The sequence below is a fragment of the Daphnia magna genome, linkage group LG3, assembly GCF_020631705.1.
Source record: "Daphnia magna isolate NIES linkage group LG3, ASM2063170v1.1, whole genome shotgun sequence".
Classification (NCBI taxonomy): Eukaryota; Metazoa; Arthropoda; class Branchiopoda; order Diplostraca; family Daphniidae; genus Daphnia; species Daphnia magna.
Window position 1 is genome coordinate 642,545 of NC_059184.1, and position 24,812 is coordinate 667,356.

Consider the following 24,812-nt stretch of genomic DNA (forward strand, 5'->3'; position numbering starts at 1 on the left):
CGCGTGATATCCACAGCTGTCGAGACATCACCTGGTGTGTCACTTTCGTTTCGAAGCGAATTCTTTTCAAAGAAAAACAAACACAAAATGGCGTATTGAGTCCTCCCCCACCCCTTTCTGTTTTTTTTTTTTAATTTGTTTCCTATTCCCCCCGTTCTTGTTATATACCCTTACTTTTAATATGTCAGGCACCGATTTGCGGTTTATGTCATCATCTCCTTTTCTCTATATCGTTTCGTTCTGATTACAGGCCGCTTTCAACTGTGAATGTTGCCTCAGGTAAACTGGAAAAAAATAAAAAAATGGAGGGGCTATTACCACGGCATGGGTGTGTGTTCACTTCATTTGTCAGTTCAACGTCGAAATCCGTGTTAGCTTGTTTGTGTGCGTATATATATACGAGGCTGCTAAATGCGGATGATGATGGATGATCCCCCCCCCTCCCCATCTTTTGTATACGTGTGTGCAAGCAGCAGGTGGAAATGACGATGGGCAAGAGGTGGGAAGGAGACGAGGCACGGAGGCGGGTGCTCAGTTCCAAATGAAAAGGTATAAGCAAAAAAAAAAAGGGGGGCGGAGTTGTGGGTCCGGGAGGGGGACACTGACACCAACCGAAACAACGAATTTTTGTGTTGTTGTTTGTGTTCTATTTTAATATTTTCTCGCTTGATTTCTCGTCCATCAACACTTTTTAATGCGTTAAAAAATAATAATTAAGAAAACTCAGTCATCAAATGAAGAATTTACACGAACGAATTTGCACCCCGCCCTGAAAGAAAAAAGGGAAAAATGGATGAAAATCAACTAGACGAAATAAGAGTCCAAAACTACTGTCGAAGGTTATATATGAGACGATAGGACAGCGTGACATTCACGCAAGTTTAAGGGGGGAGGCAGTCTTGTTTCGGACTGTTTTGTCCTGCCCATATAGCTATACATAATCTCTCTTTTACTGGACTGATGCTCACCTGGTTGTCCCTCTCTTTTTGACCTGCCTTCTTCTTCCTTCCTTCCAAAAGAAGAAAAAAAAAAGAAAATAAATACTCGGGGAAAAAGAATAAAAACGAGAACCTACCTGTGTTTGACAATAAAAACGGGAGGAGTGTAGAAGGTGGTCGGCAAGGTGGGCTCTCTCCCGCTGGCTGGCTGGAGAGAGCGGTGTAGGTAGGTAGCGCGCCGGGTCACACTCAAAAGAGGAGGCGAGTCGGGCGATCCGGCTCATACGTCCACTTGGGCTCGTAGCGCTCGCACCAACCGTCTGCTTCCTCATTTTGTTTTGAAATTTTCTCTTTTGATTTGCCATTTATTTATTTCATTCGATTTTGTTTTGTTGTTGAAATGCGATTGTTGTTCAACTGTTGACACCTCAGTGCCGATTTCGAAAGTTGGATCGTCTATAGCGACGCTGTTGTTGTTGTTTTGCAAGAGTGAATGGTTCAATTACTCGATACGAAGGTGGAAGGCTTCAATAGTTCGGGTCAATCAACGCGAGTTGAAAGCTGGCCGTCAGCAATCAACAGAGTCGGTTCGTTGGCTGTTCCGGCTTCCATCGCACCGGCCGCTATCCATCCGATCAGTCATCCAAATAGAATGCTAGTGACAGATAGTGCGCTGCTCGCAGCATCCACCACTCCGGCAGCTTCAGCATCCGCAGTGTGGAAAATGACGGATCTTCCAGTTTCGACAGGCACTTCTTCTTTGCCGCTCTCAGTTCATCCGCACCATCATCCGCATCACATCCATCCCGTTGGCGCTTCTGGTAAGATCCGAATCAAATTCTTTTTTTTTATTTCAATCGAATTTCATCGTCATTGACATTGGCCAAAAAGAAAACATGAATTCTTTTTTTTTGGGGGGGGGGGGTGTCATTTAGAGCCGGTTGTGTGTTTCGCTCATCATTGCCAAGTTCTTCGGTTTGCCGACTGGTTTTTGAACAAAATAGACACGATCAACCTTGTAAAGATGGCTTATTAGCAGTACCATGTCAGCACTGGCATTGAGAACGCTACTGATCTAATCAGTCTGACACGAATGAAGATTTAAAAAATAAATAAATAATTAGAGATCAATGCAAAGCCAAGTCATTTGAATAGTTTTCGTCTTTGGCACTTTTCGCTTACACGTTAGGGATCTAACGAACTTGACTTGCTTAGGGCACTTGATTAATTGCAACATTGGAACACAACTCCCCCCCACCCCTAAAAAAAAGAAAACGAGATTTAGATAATCACGACCTCTGATTTTTCTGGTTACCAGCTCCAATGGTTAATTTACGCGACCTGTACGCTTCAGCGCCTTCCGGTTTGACAAGCGGAATGACGGCGTCAACGGCAGCTGCCCACCACCAGAGGCTTCTTGACTTATCGCGCTATTCTTCTGGCTTGATCAGGCCACCTTACGATCTGGCTGGACATCACCAACAGTTTTTAGCGGCGGCGGCGGCCGCCGCCGCGGCCCATCACCATCAGGTGCAGCATCATCACCACCACCAACAGCAACATCATCTCCCGACGGCGGCCATCGGAAGCGCGGCCGCCGGTGGCCTCTCCTCTTCCGCCGTGTCCAAACTGCTGGCCGCCGCGTCGGCTTCGTCCGGCCCGGCGGGTCACGGCGGTGTCATGGGCGCCCGTCCGTCGGGCATCATCGGCGGCTCTAAGCCTAAAGTAGCCACACCCACAGTCGTATCGAAAATCGAGCAATACAAACGTGAAAATCCGACCATCTTCGCCTGGGAAATCCGCGAGCGACTCATTTCCGAAGGTAAAAACAAAACAACCAAACCAAAAACAAAACAAAAGAATTGGATTTTTTTTTCTGTCCGTCGCTGTTCATTTGTTTTTGTTTTCAAATAACCCAACATTCCAAGTGAGAAAAGCGCGTCGTTTAAGCTCCGTTTATGAACCGTTTGAATTCGTGCTGATTCGATTCGTGTGCGCAAAACAATGAGCATTAAACCAGGCAATTCTATGGCCGTTGCGAGACGTGCGGCCCGAAAACGAACGGCGACATGTCGACGGTGAAGCGCCCTCGCTGCGCCCCGACTTGCCGATGCTTCGCATTCATCCAGTGTGATCAAAGCGCCTTAATTAGGGCTCGGCTAGGGATGAGCGAGCAGCTGATAGGGGGGCTTATATGTATGCATAACAAACGAGGTCTTGTTATTTCAAGGGAAAAATTTTTTAAAAAGAAAAAGAAGGGCGCGCACGGACGCTGCTGCGTGTTTGTTACTGTTGTGTCCATCGCGTCTAATTAAACTCTATTGTTCTGTCTCTTGCCAGACCCGCTTCGTTTTGCCCTGGCTGTACAACCTTCATTTTTTTTTCTTCTTTGGTGATGGCCAAACGTTTTAAATAGCCGATGATGAAAGTCGTAGGGCAAAGCAGGGGTCCCCAATCTTCTATAGCCGAACTATTTTGCCCCTTTTTGTTTATGTCTATAGTTCATTTCCTACCGTCCTGTCTTAAATAGCTTTGACACGGTGTCCTAATTCGCTTTAAAACGCATAATCCAACCGTTTCATTTGGCGTGCGGGAGAAATTCAAGGGGAGGGATTCTTAGACTATTAGGCCTGAAAGGTCAACGTGTGTATGGCTACAAGGTTGTAATGTTGGACATTCGTCTTAAAGGTGTGTGTACGAACGGGACGGCGCCTAGTGTGTCGAGCATCAATCGCATCCTGCGCAATCGTGCGGCCGAGCGGGCGGCAGCCGAATTCGCACGAGCCGCCGGCTACGGACTTTATTCGGCCGTCTCAGCGGCCGCTGCCGGCGGAGGACCGCCGTATCCTTTCCCGTGGGCCGGTCCACTTCATCACCATCATTGGGGCGCGTCGGGACCTGGTTTGACTGGGCCGACGCTCTCGCATCCGCTGCCGGCCGCGCTGACTACCCCGCCGGCAGCTGCCAGCAGTCCTCGACATCTTGCTCATCCGCACGGCAGCAGTAGCGACAGCATCAGCCCGCGAGCTTCTCCTCACCATCAACAGCCTCCACCTCACCATCACCAAGGGCTCGGATCTCTTCCGGCCGGCTTGGCAGCTTTCGCCGCCGCAGCGGCCGCAGCTGCGGCTGCCGCCCGAGACGCAGGCGCTCATTGCTCAGCCACTCCGCAAGGATCGGCAGCCGATTCGGTCCAAGGCTCCGTTTCGCCGACGGGATCTGATCCAGCCCGTCGTTCATCTCACGGTAAATATGCAGCTTTTTTGCATTAGGCCTTTTGATGCCACGCCCTCCAGGCCTTCTGGCCAAACGTGTAACAATTGGGACAAAAAGGGCACGTGAGAAATGAATTGTATTTTGGCTGGATTAGATTCGGCCTACGGTGGAATAGGCCGCAGTCGCAGCCGCAGCGTGAGCGCCAGTCGTAGCGGCAGTTTCAGCCGAAGTCGAAGTCGCAGCCCTTTGCGTCAACACTCGGCTGAAGTTGGCGCGGAAGACTCTTCCGTTCGGGCAGACAGCGTGACACCACCCTCCGTCTTCCCATCCGGCTGGCCGCGGATCGTTTCCTCCCCACCAACTGTCTGATCAGCATTGCGACTCTTCGGCTCTTCACCACCACCAGCAGCAGGGCAAATTCCGACGCAATCGCACCACTTTCAATTCGGGCCAATTGCGCGAACTGGAAAAGGAATTCGAAAAGACGCATTACCCGTGCGTGGCTACGCGCGAACGGCTGGCCAGCCAGACGCAACTGTCCGAAGCCCGCGTCCAGGTCAGTTGCACACATCTTTGGCTTTTCGTTGTTTCTGTTTTGTATAAATATATATATAGCTATATAGCTGTCCACGCGTGTAAATCAAACGTCGTCTTCTCAAGAGCGTATATATATATGTACACAGTACGGTATGTAAAACCGCACGTGTTACTCCACCGACCTGCAATTCATTCTTCCCCGCGGCTATTTTTCAAACTCTATTTCGGGCTATTTCTTTTTTGTTTTTTTTTTTTGGGCTATTGGTATGTGCAATTTCAACAGCCCTCCCCCGTTTTTCTTTTGTTTGTTCCCTCTCAAAAAGTCGTTAGCCCTGATTGGGAGGTAACAATTGTAATACGATGTGTGCGTGAACGAACGACTTGAACGAACCGATGGCAAATGAAACACGTGTGTACAGTACCAACCGAATGGTATGCACTTGCCAAACGGCCAGCATCCAACAACCAGCTGCCGTTGCTATTATTGTCACCGTGAAAAGAACCTGTCCCGCTGACAGATCGTTGGGCGTTACAGATTGAACGAAGGCAATGAGATTGACGTTTGTCTTTGATAGCGAGAGGGACACGTACAGTTTGTCTATGGGGTGGAGAACGAAAAGCTTTTTTTTTTTTCTTTTCAAATGAAACAAACGAACGGGAAAAATTGGAGGAGGTTTAAACTGGAAATCCAGTTTTGCTTTCCCTGGGCTGTCGACATCTAATCGACAATAGTCTCTGCGAAATAATTCGAGTTTTGGTGGCTTTGAAGAGATGGCCGCACTTAATGGCTTTCAAGGTGTAGTGCATACGCAACGATTGCGCATTGTCATTTTTCACTGCACACCTGTGCGTATTAGTAATCGTCAACGTCTAAAACGACGTTTTTAGAACCCCACTGCACCCGACGGCTATATATATACAGTACACGCTGTTATGGGTCGACCGAAACACGGCCAGCGCCAGAAAATTGAGCGCGGTGCTTTGCCAAAAGCCTTCTTTTTCTTCTTCGTCATATTTGTCGAAGCCAAAGAGAAAAGGGCAAACACACAATAACAATATGATTGTTTGTTTGTATTGCCGACATGTAGGTTCAAAAAGCGCGCCGCTCACCGATCTTTTAAAGACATATAATAGGCGATCAACTGCCAAATAGAGAAACTGTGCGATATAGCCAGCCCCAGTTATTAGTTAGATATTTACATACGACTCGTGTTGCCTTTTCTATTCGTTCCTATTCTTTCGTTTGCCGCAGTTCAAGGATCTCGTTAGTTTTGCCGGACAGCAGCCACTCTCTCTATTACAGCTAGACCTTTCTCTCTCTCTCCATTTCATATATATATATTTACCTTTCATTCTGTCTCATTTTTCTCTTATTGTGTTCATTACAAGCTATACGTAGCTCGAAAAAAAAAACCAGCTGGTAGAATGACGATGAGAAAAATAGCGCAAAAAGAAACAAATCATGCTAAACAAACAGGTGGTAGAATATGAGATGCCAGCATCGTTCGTGTGCATGCAAAAACAAGACGTGCCTCTTTTTTTATTTGTTGAAATAAAAGAGAAAGGAATGATCGACATATTTGCTGCGCTATTTTGCGCATAGCTTTTGCATATTCATTTCATTTATTTTTTGAGTTTTTTGTTTCTTCTTGTTCTTGAGTGATTTGACATGCATCGTCGTCATTTCAAATAGAAACAAACGAATAGCACGAATAGAATCAAACAAAATAGCGAGCGATCGAGCATTTGACGCAATGGCAATTCCGATGCTGGAATGAAAATGCGCCAGGATAGTAGTACATAAGTTTAACACAGACACACACAAAAAAGGGGGGAATGAACTTCGTTTTGGAACGCGTTGTGAAATGCCGTGGCCCCGCGTCATCTTCCAAAAATGTCCTAGTATTCATGTAAATTAAAAAAGAAAAAGAAAAAAAAAGCTGTGTCAAATGCCCTGTGTATATATATATACCATCATGTTATGTCCGATGTGATGTTATGCTGATGCTACTTGGCTATACACCAGCGTTATAGCCAAGTGCCTCTCGTTCGACTTGGCAAAGGCAAATCATGTTGACGGATGATGAACTACTGATGCTCGGGGGCCAGCGACGTTTCGCTTATATGCCTGGAATTGTTGATTCGACTCTAGAAAAAAAAGAAAGAAAGAAAGAAAGAAAGAAAGAACGTTTTCCCATTTTCTTTTTATTCTTTCTTTCTCTTTTCCTTTTTTTTCTTATTTTTGAGTTTGATAAAAGACCGCGGGGACTAAAATGGCTATATTCTCTAACCAGGTTTGGTTTTCTAACAGACGAGCCAAATGGAGACGCCATCAGCGGATGAACCTGCTGCAGCCATCGCAGCCTCCGCCAGGGTCGTCGTCGGCGGGCCAAGCGCTGGAGTCGGGCCAACAGGGCGGCCAGCATCCGCCTCATCGTCGCCAGCCGCCACAGGTGTCGGAGGACAGCAGGTCGACAACGGCGGCCAACAACGTCCACCAGCATCGGCACCGACCAGCAGCGCATCGGCACCTCTTTGGCATCCGTGGGCAGCGGCGGCCTACGCCCGCCTCCATCCGAGCTGGATCGCCAACCAGCACCAGCAAGCGCAGCAGTTGTTCGCCGCCGCAGCAGCCGCCGCCGCAGCCGCCGCCACCGGACGAGACATCCGCCGATTGCACAACAAATGAACGGAAGGACGACCGATTGGACGACGACGACTGTTGGGATGGCGACAGCGACCATGTCGACTGCAGCGACAGTGAGCAAGAGAGTGACATCAGCGTCGTCAGTCATCACCAAGAGCAGGAGGAAGAAGAGGACCAACAAGAACAGGCGCTCGATTTGAAAAAGACCAGGAGCAGTTCGCCATCAACGGCAGTAGCGGCTACAGTATCCGGCCGATGATAAATGTTGACGTGTGTATGTGACGGAGTAGCCTGAAAAAGCTCAGTTTTTTTTTTTGTCGTTTTTTTTTTTAAATTTCATTTGATGACGGTCCTTGTTGTGTGCTCCCTTTTGGCCGTTGGCTCTTCCTCATCGGCTTGCCGCCCCCCTTTTTGGAAAGATAAATCCAGTAGCAGAAAACTGATGGGAAGGAATCCGTCAGCTTGAGCTTCTTCTCATGACAGCGCAGAATGTCCGACATGACTTTCTGGCCTCGGGAAAAAAACAAAACAAAAAAACTGTTTCTATCCGACCCGCTCGCTCCTTTCTTCCCTTCTCTTTCTCTCACACACACAAATAAAAATTTAAGAAAAATAGAAATAAAAATAGAATTTTCGTTTGCTTGTTTCATTCTTCCTTTTGATTCCCCCCTCTCGCCCATAATTGGGCATGTCAAAGTCGAAGCCCGTCCCCCCCCACTCTTTATAGTACATTTTTCTTTTTTGCATTTTCTCGATAGTATGTGTATGTATATTTATAGAGGTACACCACTAGACACGTTTACATACGTTTTTCGTTTTTTTATACCTGTTTTGTCTACGCAACACCCCACACAAAATCGATGCACGGGAGAGTTGGGTCGGACGCATGGCAAGATGCATCTTCTTTCATATTTGTTTCTTTAAAAGCGTAATTATCTCCTTTGCGTGTGGCTCTCTCAATGTTCTGAATGGACAACAATAGTAGATGTAGTTCGTTAAAAAAACAAAAAAAAACAAAAAATAATAATAATTCGATTGATTTTTACTTGCTATCTTTGTAACACAGCAGTTATGCAAATATATACATCTCCAGTCATTTGAATTTTGTTTCATGAATTATGGCAGTTCTTTTGTCTTTGCCTCCTCCCAAACCCTGCCTTTCTTTTTGTTGTTCCATTCCTTTTTCTTCATTGAAAAATACAAAATTCTGTTTTGAATTGAAACAAATTTACGGATTGCTTTTGCCTCTGTGCAGAACTTCTGTTCTCTTCGTCAGTAGGCCTAAATGTACCGTGTCCCTTAGCAGCGGCACCCAGGTGATTAGCATAAACTGGGCCTGGTGGTTTGAACGAATAGGCTGACCATCTGTTTGACTCCTACACCGGATGACGGGACGACGAGTGTGTATATAGTAAGTCGGACGCATTCTCAAGCCCCAATTTCTCTGCTGTGTGTTGCTGGCTCGAACCAGTTGGTCAATCCGGTCACGTTCCATGCGACGGCGCGCATATGATCAAAGGCGGACAAACAAACGAGAAGATGTGTAGGCTTCTGACTGTCGTGTAAGGAGGTGGACTTCCAACGGGAAAAAAGAAAAAAAAAGAAAAACTGTGTGTGAGTATAGTTTTGAATAAACTAATCGTGCATACTCGGCAGCTTAAAAGAAAAAAAAAAAAGAAAATAAAATAAAAGGGATGCAGTTGACATTAAATAGTCTGAAGCGGATCTCATTTGGTATGCCTTCCCGTCATCATTGGCATTCTTTATCTTTTGTTTTCATTCTTTTCCCCCTTCCCCCCACCTTTTCCTTTTTCCCTTTATTATATTTTCTATTTTTTTCTTTCATTTCGTTGGTTTTCACCTTCAACAAGCTTTGCATTTGCATGTGGCTCGTCGTCCGTTTCGATAACCGCGTCCACCATGTCGAGAGTATGTCCAATGAATTGTGCATCATTTCGCATCGGTGCATTCAGAAACGAAACTGATGTGGACTGTCTACGTCCCGTCAGCTATTTTTCGTGTGTGTTCTTTTTCTTTTTAATGTTCTCAGAAATGCTATGTAGAAAGCGAATTAAAGCGTGGGAAATGCTGATGAGCTGAGGCGTCGGAGCAAGTTTGACTTGATTTCTATGCAACAAATAAATGGATAATATACACCCGCAGTGGCACGTTGTTAAATGGGCTGGCCGGTGGTATATTAGTACGGCCATTACACGGCTGCAATGCGACGGGCAAAAAATATGAAGGGCCGGAGACGGGACCGGGCGTCCGGAGTTTTATCGAGCGAGCGGAGGAACCCATAAAAAGTGTTTACTCATTAGCCGGCCCTATTGACTATATAACACTATATATACATATATAGGGCCCGAGCAACAGCCAGTCAGTGTGTTGGCTGTATTTATATGTCTGATGGGGAAAGAAAAAAAAAGATAATCTTTATTTAAATAAGAAAGAAAGAAGAAGACGAGTGAGCTGCCGGTCAAGTCGAACGGGCAAAACACATGTTGCCGTTTTTTGTTTTTTCTTTGAAACCAATGTGATGGATGGAGCAAAAAGATCCTCTCTCCCTTTTCTCCTCTCTCTCTCTCTCTCTGTGATAGTTATGTATTTCCCCCCCCCAAAACATTTAATTTACCAATCCCCCCCGCTCTGTTCAGACTTGCGACTTGCTGGACAGCTGGGCGATTTGTCACCAGCTCATATACGAATGGGAGCACATCAGGTATAGTGTGTAGCTTGGCCCTTGTATTTTATTTTCGGTTTTGTTTCTCTCGCTGTGTTGAAGGTCCCTCCCTCCCCCCCCCTGGCGACCGGGTTATTGAGCAAGTCGGCTCGCCCCGACCCGATTGGATCGCAGCGGGGTCTTTAACAAAATAAATGGGATGCGATTACAATATTTTCTTCTTCTTTAAATCAAGTGCAAAAGGATTTAAAAAAAAAAAAACATTTTGAGTTGCTGTGTTCCAGGACATTTTAGCCGTCATTCATTTTACACTTTCGGCAAAGCGAAGGGGTCATTAAGAACGCCTAATGTTACATCCATTTCTCTCAGCACACTTGTTCTTTTTTTTTTCTTTTTTGAAGTTTTCCGCTCGTAAGCTTCAGGAGAATGTCGATTCATTAAGGCGATTGGACCTGTCCAAAGTTGTTCTTATTCATTTTGGGCTTCGCTGTTTTAAATAGGAAATCGCATCTTTCATCTCTGTCTGCATGCTTGGCGCAGTTTATACAAGATAACGTACGAGCAATGTACAGCCTAATGGCTAAATACAATGTCGAAGCGTTAAAACAAAATAGCCCCCCCATACACACACACACAAAAAATACGTGCCGCTCACGATTTTTAAGTTGCCTCATCTAACGTGTATGCAAATAAGGAGTTAGTCGACCGGCAAAGTAGAGTATAGCCCGTCTTCTCTCTCTCTCTATACATCCTCTTTCGTCAGAACTGGTTTCCCCTTCACCGGTCCCCCAATCGCACTTTGATGACTCACAACGTGACAAATGAATATACTAAAGTGGGTCTTTTTTTTATATTTCTCTTTTGTTCAAATGTTGAATTTGAGTTTGATTTCTAAGCGTCCATTTAATCTGTTTATTGAATGAATTGAAGGCAATCAGGTTTATGTAGGATATTCGGAATTTTTATTCTTATTAGATTTTCGAATTTTCACAGCAGCTGCAAAGTCGAATGGCTGATCGGTTCGGACGGAAATGCTAATAATAATAGAGACTTCTCAATAATTGAATTCTTCTTCTTTTTGTTGTTGTTGTGTGTGTGTGTGTGTGTTTTCCAGATGGGGCTGGTAGACAAAAGACTAAGGGGGAAATGAGTGCTGACCTAACAATTCAGACTTGCTTGTTGCTATATACACTTGGTTTGACCGTGAATGTTTAGCACGGCTGTTGGGTTGACTCTCAATTGTTTCCCTCTTTCGTGTGAGCCAAAAAAAAAAAAGAAAAGACGCCATTGAACAACACCTTCCTGTCTGTCCGGCCGACGTTGAAACATTCTACGCGCAATAAATAATAAATAAAACGCTTTGAAAGAGAGAGAGAGAAACGAAAGATATAGAATGGAGCAAGTTCTCTCTCATTCATCGATGTGTCGTTTACAAACAAAAGGCCTTCATCCTGCTGCTAAAAAAGAAAAGGTGGTGGGGGAGGCACAGAAGTCCTTTGCTGACCGCTTGAGGTTCATGAAAGGTAATTGATCGTGCGTCAAGGACCTGGTCAAAAGAGAATTCATCATCTGACCAACGAGCAGTGACCAATACAAAAAGCTTTGAAGAAACAAAACAAAACAAAAGCAAAAAAAAACAATCGAAATGCTTTGATATTTTTCATTTCCTTTTGGTAGCCCCCGCGTATTATTCCTGATATTTCCAGTTGTTTTGTATTATTATGTGCACCATATTTTGAAAACATCGATGTGATAAATGAGGTGCTCGAAGGCTCGCAGAGAGGCTTCGATGATGGGATGCGCCATTTTCACAAGTGCGGAGCCCCACGTCTTTATGGGACAAACAATAGCCGCGATTTTGGGGGTTTTTTTCTGACACGACCATCGTTTCACCTTCGTATCAGTAGTTTTTTGTTTTTTTTTTCTTTTTGAAAGGTGATGGCGGGTTTTAAGATCTACAAGAAAAAAAAAATGAAAAGGCTAAAAGCATTAACGAGCATTTCTGCCTTCTTGCATGGCGACGACAATAGGCCTCACACAACAATGAGACGACTGAAAATGTGAAGTTCTTCTTCTTCTCTTCTTCTTCTTTCTTGAAACCTTTATTCAATACCTCTTAGCAATCCAAACTCATTTCAAGGTGATTTTCGACCGATTGAAAGGCACGCTCGATTAGATTTGGCGATTATTATCACACATTTCTTGTTTTTTTTTAAATCTTTTCAAATTTGGAAAAGAAGCCATTCGATCATCAGCTGTTGTCACCATACCTTATAGATAATGTTTATAGAGTTTTTAATCTATATCAAAGAATTTTTAGTTTTTTGTGTGTTGTGAATCGATTGTCGTGAGAAATGGATGAGAAAAAGAAGCCTCGAACTGTGTGTGCGTGTATACGTGTTGTCCCGCACGCCTCATCCCCCCGCTGGCTTCGTTTTGTTTGTTGGAAGCTCCGGCTGACGCGATGACTTGGCTGCTCGGAGTTGGGCAGAGATGAGCGCTGGATCATTGCACCCAACAGAGCACGCAACAACAACACAAGTCACACACACTTACACACGCGCGTATTTGCGGGGAACGGGGGGGCCTTTTGTTAAGTACACGCAGTGATAAAAAAAACAAAAATCGGAAACATCGAAGTGAAGGAGGGAAAAAAATGAGCGCAACGGGGGGACACCTTTCGTCTTATTGTTCAACTAAAAAAAAATCAGGAAAATCGATCCGTTTTGTTGTTGTTGTTTTCTTTTGAATAAATCCCCCCGTGTATCTGTTGAGAGAGTGACCAACATGGCCATCAACTTCGGGGTTAATTACATCGACGGTTATTATTGTATTCCTTTTATTCGCCTAGACCCCAAAAGGTCAATCATACGAGTCCTGTATCATTCGTTTCTCAGAATGAATATTTTTAAAACCTGTCTTCTATTTCTTTTTTTTTGAAATTAATCAACTGAGCAGAAGAACATCAATGGAAACACAACCACCAAAAACCGATTTCTGCTGATTAATTTCAACGACAACACAAAAGAAAAGTCCCCCCTCTGTTCGTCCGTGGCCGGTCGTGAAAAACGCTCAACCGGAGCGTTCGAACCCGATTTCGATTGCCCGCTGACTTGTCTAGCTCTTTTTTGCTTCGCTTTCCTGCTCCTCCATTTTGTTTTGTTTTTTCTCAAAACGATACATTATATTCAACCCCCTTTTCTTTTGTGTTGGCCTCTTCTTTCTTACGTCGTTTGAAATATTAACCACCATTTTTCAAGTAAACATTTCGATTGGATATCTTTTGGCCATCCTCCTTCCTTTTTTTTTTTTCGGGCCTGTTTTGTTTCGCGGCGAGCGTGTCGAAAACGAAATGAAAAGAGGCGAAGAGTCGCCTCTTTGATGAAGCGTGGAAACATTTGTAACGCGGAAATGTAAGTTTTTTTTTTGTTGTTTCTTCCATGGAACAACAACGGGAAGCACAAGAAAATATGTTCCTCGCCCCCCTTACCACCCCCCCCCCCTTGCTTCCAAGGAAAGCAAACGAACGTGCGCCCAGCATGATGGAGGAATCCCGAAGATCGACTTGAGAAACAAACAACAAACTTTCATTTCGGCTGCTGGAATTTATTATTATTATTATTTTTTTCTTCTTGTCCTCTTCGTCCTTTATGCACAGCCTTTTCAAGTTTTTGACTTACTTCATCAAAGTCGAACTTTGTTGGCTATTTATATTTGTTCTGGAAAAAACCATTGGCCAACAAGTCGTTCATCCAGGGGCAATTGTATGTACGCACTATCGAAGCTCGCACCTCTTCTCCTAATGCAGCCAACGCCTCGTGTATATAGAATGTAACACAAGAGTTTCTAGTTGAGTATATAAATACGTGTATGTATTTGATCTGTAAAACAAATGCCGCAGGCCAAACGTTTAGTATATATTATTGAAGCTGTGAATTTGAATTTGTAATTTTTCTTGATCGTCGATTGCCTTTTATTGACACTCGAACTGCTGTCGATTTCTATAAGGAAGTTTACAAAACCGAAACGACGCACGGGCACGATCGAAGGCCTTTCCCCTGTCTCCTCTCTCTCTCTCTCTATAGAATCGTATATCGCCCGTCACTCGTGATGAATTATCCCGCGCTGTGTTTCTATCTATTTGTTTTGTTTTGTTTTCAAGGAAGAGTTGGGGGGGGGCTTCTATAACTCTCGATCAGGGCGGCTTTTTTTTTTCTTATTTTCTGGCCGTCTTTTCTTGATCAATGTTTACATATTCTTATTCAGAATATGTTCGCTCGCCGTATTGATTGGGAATCAGTTTGTTATTGATAACACCGTGAGAGCGTCTAACCTGATTGATTGTGGTGTGTTGGCTGCCGGCTGGCGGCCGTCTGTACGTGAGCGAACATAAGTTTTCTATTCCGATCTACAACGCAAACAACAAGTCTTCACAAGCACAACAGCAAAACAAGTCTAAATATATATATTACTGTTTCTTCTTCTTCCTTTTTGTTTTTATTTTTTATTCCAAAATTTCTTTTTCTCGCCTAAAATAGTATAGCTCAAGTAGCCTTGTGAAAAATGCGATTTTTCTTCGTCGTCTTCTCCAGACTTTTCAATGTCTGCCCTGCCTCTTTGCTTCTTCTTCTCTAAACGAATTTATTATTAGGAAAATGCTCTCCTCCTTCGTTTCTTTCTTGGTCTCCTTCTGTTATATTAGTCCCAGGATGAATAAATATATAAGAATCGCCATTCATTGAAATTTGATTTCATTTTTCTTTGCCTTCTAGGCTTCCATTTGATTTGATTTTTCTCTCTGCAGCAGAACCTTCGTGTCGTTGTTGTTGTTGTATCAAGTGATATATCTTGTATTCAAGTTATATATATATATAGGAGCGTCCTCTTTTGATCCGGCTCAATGGGTCACGCACCCTTTTATATGCCAGGGCTTTTTATGTGCTCGCCACTGCTTGCGCTGAACTCTTGCTCCCGCGTATATAACGATAGTCACACAACGCGCGACATATAAAATGGCCATCACAGATGTAAAAGCTCGTCGTAATGCTATATATGTATATCGCCCCTAACGGCCAACGCGCAGCATTCGACGCTTCAAACTCAGTGGACTGAGCTCCAAGTTATTGCGCAACGGTTACTACCCCCCATTTCTTTTTTTCCTCCCTCCTTAGTATATGTATTTAGAAGCTATTCACTTATTATTTATTTTTGGGGGGGGGAGGGGAATCATACGAGGAATCACGAAAAGAAGTTTTAAAAAAAATGCCTTGGTTTGTAATAAAATTCTTACGTCATCAATTGAATAGTTTCATCATTTTCAATCCGCTTGGCGTATAGTCAGAAAAATAAAAAAAAAAATAAAATAAATGATAATCCCGAAATAGAACTTAATCTTTGACTATAGGCTACTTTATATATAATAGATGGATAATCTTTGTAGCTCTTGGCCAAAAGGTATTCCTGACGGTCTATTTCTCTATTTCTGTTAGACATCACGAGGAATGGACGCAGCAGTTTCTCTTTGTTTGACGCAATCCAGTTTTTTCCTTATCGGGTCAAATGGCCGTCGTGTTGTATAGAGAAAATGTTAATAGCGCGGGCAACGGCTATAAAGTTGTGCGCGCACCAGCACTGACGCGCGGGCTCTAGCTGGCCATATCTTGGGCCGCTAAGGCCATCGTCAAACAGCCCGCCGCCGCCATAACTTTTGATGGCAATGGCGCGCTAAGACTGCGACTAAAGGTATACACATACACTACCACACATAGAAGCGCACAACAGAAAGTCGCAAGCCGACCCGGTGAATTGTGTACATAAGACGCTTCTGGACACACACGTTCGTTTCTCGTTCCAGCTTTAAAAAATAAAATAAATAAATAAATAACAAAACAAAACACATTCAACCTTGTGGCAGCAGCACGTCCCGCCGCAACAGTCTAATCAAACTTCGCCCCGTATTGTTGTATATGTACATCAGTATACTCTCTCCACATCTCTTTCTCATATGGAATAATGACTTGATTTGGTCACTTATTATTTCTTTTCTGGCCGCTTCTTGACTGGCAAGCTTCTCGTCTTCTATGCATGTACAGGTATAATACAGTGTATGATGTGTTCGCCTTGCATCGTTCAACCTCCACCACTTTCCACTTGCTTTTCTTTGTATTTTGCTCTTTTCACAGACACGGCTGCAAACCCCTCGCTGTGATGGAGACCGTGTCGGATGCTGATGCCAGAGCTTTACCTTCATTTAAATCCTACCACGCCATCAAGGTGGAATGTATAAGACCTGCGCAATGTCCATCACGCTCGATCATCACCCCAAAAAGAACGCATATATGGGTTGGACTTCATTTCTGGGGGCTGCGCTATATAGTCTGGTATATATGTAGTGGACGGTAACACAATGGAAGCACCTGCGGGGGCCACTGGTCGACAGACCGCTGATGTTTGCTGTTACAGAAAAGAAAAAGAGAAAAAAAAAACATGAACAAGTGGCCTCAGCTGAAGCGGTTCGGCGACTTTGTCTACAGCCATCAAACAGCAATTAACGTTTTGGACGTGTACATTCGACTGGACAAAAGAGGGCAATTACCTTCTACCTTCTCTTCTATATGCTCTTTTCACTCGGGCAGGTATTTCATGTGTATTTTTTTTTAAGAAGAAGAAGAAGAAGAAGAGAGAGCTCTTCCTAATCAAGACGTAATCACGCGCTGGATATAATTCCAGCCGCATTCTTCTTTATTCCCGTATACACCAGCAAAAATTGAGAAGCCGACCAAGAGAATAAAAGCTAATAGACCTAAAAAGAACAAAAATAAGAGCATGAACATGATTAAATCAGAACAAATCGAATTATTGTAGTCCAGCCATCACAACATATGGTGAAACAAACAAAACGGGAGCTCGAAAGGAACACGTTAAGGATAACAGACGGTAGCAGGTATAGAGCAGAGCATCTCTTTTCCCGCGTGTAGATCTATAGTGGCGGCATCATTGAAACGCGATTCAAGGTTATTAATAATATTTCCACCTCTCTCACCGCAATGTGTGCGTGTGTGTCTCGTGTACACATGTGTGTTTGTGTGTCTTCGTAAGAGCAAATGTGTCTACCTGCCCGTGTGTGTGTGTGTGTGTGGTGAATCTATTGAACGAACGCAAAAGAGAAGGGGATGCTGTCGAGTCGTCCATCCAACACCTGCCGCTCCTCTTCGGCTGTTACGAAACGCGGTCGCAAACGTTCCCCTTCTCGATTTACGACGGAAAAAATGTATAAATAAATAGGTGGACGAACAGAAGAAAAGAGGCTGCATTTTATTCACGTTTCAACATTTCTCTTTCTTTAGCTTACCGGGTGAGCAAAGACACATTTATTTATTTTTTTTTTTTTTCAAACTTTTAAAGGCCACTGCACGGCTACCGAGTCATGTCTATACAACACAGCGAGTTCAAAGTGTGCGTCGTTTACGTATATATAGTATAGGAGGGGAGAGAGTCAGGTGAAATTTATCTGACAGATTAATAACCGACCGAAGTATATAGGTACAGGAGGAGGTGCTTCTTTCTCTCTCCACAAGCTGCTGGACGGCCGAGAGATGCCCAGCTTTCTTTATATTAAAAAAAAAAAAAACGAGTATAATGTGACGCGCGTTTCGACGGAGCCACTGGCGATGATGCTGGGGCTGCTGGGCATGCAACACAGGACAAAAGATATTATCAAAGAGGAAGGAAAGGGTGGTCGGATGAAAATTGCTTAAAGGCAAACATTCAAGCCAAAGATAAAAGGCTTTGCTCGACACCTTTAGTTTCGGTATTTTTGTCCGTTCGGGAAAGAAAGAAAAAAAAAATATATATTAAAGGCCCATCTCTATATACGCCGGTGCATGAGTTAATTGTTCATAAAAGCCCATCACAGAAGGAAGAAGGAAAAAAAAGAAAAAGAGAAAAGAAGAAGAAGAAGAAGAGCTAAAAAGAGAGCCGAACACAATCTAAACTATACTACCGAGTACTCAAACTCTCTCTCTCTCTCTCTTACGGTTTTCCCCCTTCTTTTCTTTTCTCTCTTGGTTATATACGAAGTACACATTTTCTCAGCTTTTGTATCAAGAATTATAATAAAGCTTATTCGTCTATGTGAGTTGCTCAGTCGGAGTTGACCGTCTGTTGCGCGATCGCATTTTTATGTGAAAAGAAAAAGAATTCAAGGCTCTTTTCTTTTCATAGTTTATTGTGTATAAGGGGAAAAAGAGTAATCATCTCAGACACGCATAGTCTCATGACATTCATTCACGTGTAAATCGACTCAAGTTTAAATTTAAATTGATACAAGAATTTAAAAGAGAAAAAAACACCTCGTTTCCGGACTGACCATCTACTGATTAACATCAGGAAAAAAAGAAAACAACAATTATTTTAGCATTATACTATAGCGCTTTTCAATATTTACGTGCTTTAAAACGGTACGCCGGAAGACGTATAGGAAGCTACAAAAGAAAAAAGACGGGTAATGTAACAAACCCGGGTGATATAGATATATATTATAAACAATATCAAATGTGGCCTTCCGATCCTCTCTCTGACACGGTGAGTTGTTGACAGCGGAAACGAACGTTTCTTTTCAATTCCTTTTTTGTGTGTGTGTGTGTGTGTGTTATAGCAAAGGGGACATGATGAGACATTTTCACGCACCTTTTGGCTTAATACTCCCCCCTCTGTCACATTGACATTCATCCTTCTTCCCCTCGTAAACACAGACATGCAGTCTGTATATTTATGTCTGTATAATAAGGCACACACCTTTCTGTTTTTCACATCACTAGCGATGCTGTTGTACTTGTAGTAGAGCACATCCTCTCCGTCTGTCTCTGTATACTATCCCGCACACACACATCCCATTAGCCATCTATTCATCTTTTGTCAATCCCCCCTCTCTCTTTCTCTCTCAGATCGGTGGTATTGACTCTATCCTATTATTCACTGTTCTCGAGTTGTACATGATCCACAGGTATATACATGGAATGGTGGCAAAAAAATAATAATAATAATGTGTGTATAGAACAGGTAGAGCACACACGACGGCTAATGTCAAGCCACGTGAAACCAGAAGGTGCGCGATATGTGTGTGAATGGGAAGGTAAAATAAGCGAAAAAAAAATTATAATAAAGAGAGGGGAGGAGAGATATATATATAGCGGAAAGTATAATGCGTGCGAGTGTAAAAGGAGTGATGATAGACGGGGCACAAGTGTCAACAGCATGTTAAAGACTCAATAGCACCTTTACCCGGAAGTTCAACTAGAAACTGTTTGTGTGTGTTGTATATATATGTATATACACGTGTAGCTAGTGATATATACCCCACTGATGGCCGCTTAATTGAATTGGAAATGAATAACATTTGTTTGGTTTGTTCTTGTGTCCACAACCTTCTGATGGCAGCCGGCCTTGACGTAACGAGTCTGCGATGGATCCAAGGGATCGTTAGTAGCCTCTTCACTGGGACAAACAATGCTTTATAACTGACAAACTGATGTCGTCATGTTTCTGTCACAATATACTTCCGTTCCCCCCCCCCTCTCTCCCAAAAGAAATTCAGTTAATTTATTCGTTAGTTTCTTTTCGACATTAACAAAGTTTATTTTTGAAATGTTTACAGATCATCATTTTGTGAAATCGGTAGTTATTACCGATTGATTTGCTTCCGGCCAGGAGTCATCCCAATCCCATCAGTCAAGAATGTGTGAAATGACCTACATGAATTGACCCAATTGACAGTAGTATAACATCAAAACCTCCCGTCAACAAAAGCCTGGGCCATCAGCAATATTTTGACTTTCGGATTGGCCGAGGGCTGATAATCTGACAGTCGAATAAACACCACTAATCCTCGTAGGCCCACAAGCTTGCTGACGTATACTGTACATCCAACACACACAAAAAAGGGGGGAAGGGGACTGCTATCAGGTTGAAAAAAGGCAAGATAATAAAAGAAAACAGCCTATATATTTGTCAGATATATATGTCTTTCGGATGTCATTGTTGAAATTGAAGGCCCATAAAGTAACAACAATAAGTCGAATGATCTCCAACGTCAACTAAACACAGAACGAATTCTTGATGTAGGCTACTACATCTATACATATTTCTATGTATACTTCGGCGGTGTTGTTCTGCCGGCTCATTGATCGCTATACATTTGAAGAAAATAATAGATATACCCGCCGTGTGAATGCACTTTGCTGCTATATCCCAAATTTTCTGCGTGGGGGCTGGAGATGATGATACGTAGATTTCTTGTATGTGCGTATCCTCCACTCTCAGCCCGCATATATATACCTGTCAACACGTGTTTTAAGTAGATTTGTATGCGTCTGTTCTTCGTTTGACACATCAACCGGATGATGTGATGGGTATATAGAAAAATGTATGAACAAATCAAAGAAGGCCTACTAAGCTATATTTGACATTCATACGTCAACATATTTGGAAATGTTTGAAAGGGAAACGACTCTTCCGGCTGTTATAGTGAATTGTACTTCATCTTTTTAATTCATCCGAGAAATTCCGCAGATGTCCGATGAGTTTAAAAGCCAAGCAAAAAAAAAAAGGAGAAAAAAAAAAAGGCTAAATAAAAGGAAAAAAAGGGGGAAGGGAGGAGGAATTGTAAGGAAAGAAATTTTCGGGTTATTTTGACGTTGAATCGATTATCGGAATATAAGGACCACCACCATCAGATGACTGGGCGCTTAAAAAAAAACACGCCAAAAAGGCATAGATCTCATACAATGGATGTAGTAGCAGCATGAGGAACTGTTGAATCAACTCTGATGAATAGAATTAGATGGGTTATTGAAGGCCCCCTCCAGCACACACAGTGGGCACAAATATTATGATCCGTATAGAGTCGACGACGTTTGTTACGTACAAGAAAAACAAAATTGAATACGGCACAGTCAGAAAGGACGTCGTGTGTCTATGGTGTATCTAACAAGTAAATACACACTGAGAGAGCGAGAGAGAGAGAATCCTTTCGAAAATAGCGGACCGTGATGCTATATATGTATAAATATGTGTATATAACTCTCGACAAACGTTGCTTGTTGGTGGTCGCCTCTATACAGAACGGTCACACAATCCAAAGATGAGCCAGCAAAGGCTTCAAAAATCATCATCAAGTGGCCATTGAATGAGAATTTTTTCTTTCTTTTTTTTTTATTTTTTAAAGAAGAAGTTTAAAAAATAAAAGAGGGGGCTAGTGATATAATCCTCGGAGCAGCAGCCTAAACAGAGTATTATAACAGACGCATCACGGCGGCCGTTATGCGTTCAAAAAATCAAGCTCTGTTTGTTCAACCGTCTCGACTCTTGTAGCTCCTCCCCATTCTCGCGAATGAAAAACTAAAAATAAAAAAAAAATATGAATAAAAGGAAGAGCAGCAAACTCTTCTCATTCGATCATTGACGACGACGTTGATTTCGATTGTCTGCCGAGAAGAAACGTTTCTGCTTCATCACGCACGACGACGACGACCCCGGCGGGAACGACGAGCACCTAAAGAGGGGGGAGGGGAGGAAAAAAGAGAAAGAGATCGCACCATCATTCTCCGATAGGTCGATCAAACATGGACTCCACAACATAGAAAAGAAACGTGAAAGAATAGAGAGCCTAAGATATATAAAATTTCAAAAAAATAAAAAATAAAATAATAATAATAAAATGAAAATCAGTTTTCCTAGTTGCTTTTGCTCTATGTATATCTACCTTTTTTTTTTTTTTCCTTTTCCCCCATATTTTTTGACAGAGAAAAGTTAGTTATATACGCACTGGATAATGGAATCTCCTTTTACGGAGTTGAACAACAAGTGGCAGGTCAAGCGGCAGTGCCAGTGAAAAAGAGAGAGAGAGAAAAAAGAAGCTTCTTCTTCGACTTTATTCCGAGCTCGTACTGTAATTACAGACCTGTCCGTATAGCTCACGTGTCAAATGCCGCAAAGTCCCGGCAGTTATACGCGTTTTGGCCTACTGGTGCGCGCACACCCCCCCAGCATCAGGTAAAGCTCGTCGGCGTGCGGCTCACCATTCATCACACACTTTTTTTCAGATATTTTTCGAGGATCTATTCTTCTTTTTTTTTAAAGAGGCAGAAGCCAAAAAAAAAAAAAAAACTTGAACTCTTCGGACATACTTGAATAATCAAACAGTTGCTTTGCCCACCATTACATAACTATATATATACTTGTGGTATATATAAAGAGAAAACCGACCCGCTGCTATACCGTTTAGCTTAGGCTGTTATTGTTATATACTTGAAAATGTATTTTCTCGCTTTTCGTTCTTTGACAGCCTGCCAGTTGACGGCTAAAGGGTGGCCAATTTTCTAACTAACCACCGTGACCTTTTTACTTTTTCCTCAGCATTGAATTCAGTACTCCAAACAAATTCTGCGCGCTTGTATATTGCGTCAGTTATTCAAATGAGGGTTTGCCGAGTTGGCAAGGTGAGTGAGCTTTTGTTTTGTGTATGCGTTTTGATGGATTACCCAGTTGATATCAAATTGCTCAGCGTCTATGTATAGTGAAGTTTGGGTTTGTTGTTTCTCACGGTACGGCACGGCGGTCTAAAACAAACTGCACGTACGTATCGCCTCGTGAAAATCATGTTGAATAATTTATGAAGTTCACGCGTGATTCGCTACCGTTAAATGCAACAGCGTTCGCAGACCAGCCGATTGGTCGCGGGGAAACAAAAAAAAAAAATTAATGTATTCCCCCCCAACAGAAATTCTTGACGTCAACATATGTCTTGTTGATTCGATTAAATTGCGCCTGTAACTAATTCGAAATAAACTAAAGAGCAATCTGTTAAAGCTAAGAAGGGGAGGGAGCAACACAAATAATGTAACGGTACTAACATAATGTAACAGAGAATTGCTGCTTGTTTATATTCAACGTTTAAGCAAGCGCTGCATCAGCCGATACATCGGGCCGCGTGTGATGCGGAAGAGAGTTGTCATTCTCATTAAGGAGACGGGTCCCTTTTGAAAACTTGTATAACTTCTTCTCTTTACAAGTATGTAAGAGATGACGCTTTTTGTTGTTGGGACTTTCTTTCTATTTACAACTTACCGAGCGTGAAAAATGAATAGGCGTTGGCGGCGTCGTTCAGTGTCATCGTCGACGTCGGCTCAACCGCTCAAAAGTCTAAGATATACATGTTCGCTAGCTCATCGTTTAACCGCACCTCGTCTAATTTATTGTTAACGGTCCCACCTTCCTTCGAATGTTGCCTACACCCATGTCTAAGGTCTCATTAGATTACGCTTGATTTAATCCCCCGTGTCCTATACCTGCCCGATTTCTGCCACCTATTGGTAGACCGGCAAATTAATCTACCAGGTAAAATGGCATACGCACACGGAACAGTTAAAAAAAAACAACAAAACAAGAAAGTGAAGTACTCTTCTTTTGTTTTTCGTTTTAACGGTGGCCAACAACACATATTCACGTCGTTTTTTTAATTTTTAAATATTTTTTTAGTACAGACCCGAAATTATCGACCGCAAAGTTGTGAAAGTGACAGGCGGACACGGACACGGACATGAACAGAGAAAACGAGCAGTTTTCTCGTTTAATTTCCTGGCGTCCGACAAGCAAAAGAAAGGTCGAAAAGGCATTTCACATACAAATATTAGGACTAGTCGTTAAAACGAAAAAAAAAGGAGTTTTTAATTGCGCACGGCGAATGAACGAAGGAGAGCAGTAGATTTTTACTCTTTCTTTTTAAAAAGAAAGAAAAAAGAAGAAGAAGAAAAAAAAAATATCTGATCTGCTCCGTTATATTAACCGCCATCGTCATTACGGCCGTAAATAGAACGCGGCCTGAATTCGTGATGCCCATCCTGTTGGAAAACAGAATCAGACAGTCCTGCTGAGTTGAGAAATGAGAGGGTTTAGCAAACGGGGAGAGAGAGAGAGAGAGACGCAATCAACCAGATGACAATGTGATAGAGAATGAAAAAGAAATAAGAGTGATTTGGGAGACTCCGATGAGCACACGCACCAACTATTAAAAACTTTGAGATATCTTCGGATTCTGTAGCCGCCGGTCACGACCGTCACGCCAACAACGAGGCTGAATTTTGCCGCAGCTTTTCGTATAAAAAGGGGATTGAAGTTTGCGGCCAATTAACACAACCCGACGGGCTGCTGCTTCTCTGCGCAATAGCTGCCGACGCCGACACGCCGGACATTAAAGAGGAAAAAGAAGAGGCCCATGAAAATAAATAAATGGAATGAGTCCGGCAACAGGTGATTTCGGCTTGCTGTGCCGGCCCGCTCCATTATCCATCGCCGCGCGTGATGTGTGAATTCATCCATTCGAGAGCGCGCTGGGGAAGCTGTCGCGGAAAGAAAAAAATAAATAAATAAATAAAGGGGGAAAAAAAAAGGAGAAAAACGAAAACAGGTTCTTTCTTTTTCTTTTTTTTGACTAGCACGGCTCCTTCACCGACAATGCAAACGCTTCAATCATACTTGGAAGAAGCGTCCGCTGTTCGGTTGTTGGGACCCACTTTGATATAATTGCCTAATTCTTTTCTTTTTCCCCTTTTTTAAGACCATGTATCTCTTCAGAGTATGGCAGATGGCACCTGATTCCATAGGTAAAATGGGTCTGTTATAGTTGACTCGTGACATCTAGCGATAGTTTTTAAAAGGATACTAACGCCATCTGACGACTAAGCAGCACATGATTCCCAAATGAGAAGATATTTAAAAAAAGAAAGGGAAATCG

General features: G+C 42.9%; 1 protein-coding gene across 1 annotated transcript; it reads left to right on the top strand.

Moving 5' to 3' along the window:
- The first annotated feature begins 1,120 nt into the window (after window positions 1–1,120).
- Window positions 1,121–8,440, top strand: LOC116918155 (paired box protein Pax-6). Its single transcript, XM_032923766.2, is given in 6 exon segments — window positions 1,121–1,759; window positions 2,257–2,760; window positions 3,627–4,184; window positions 4,309–4,466; window positions 4,468–4,710; window positions 6,986–8,440. Coding segments are annotated over 6 exon segments (2,403 nt in total). The 5' UTR covers window positions 1,121–1,431; the 3' UTR covers window positions 7,598–8,440.
- Window positions 8,441–24,812: the final 16,372 nt, after the last annotated feature.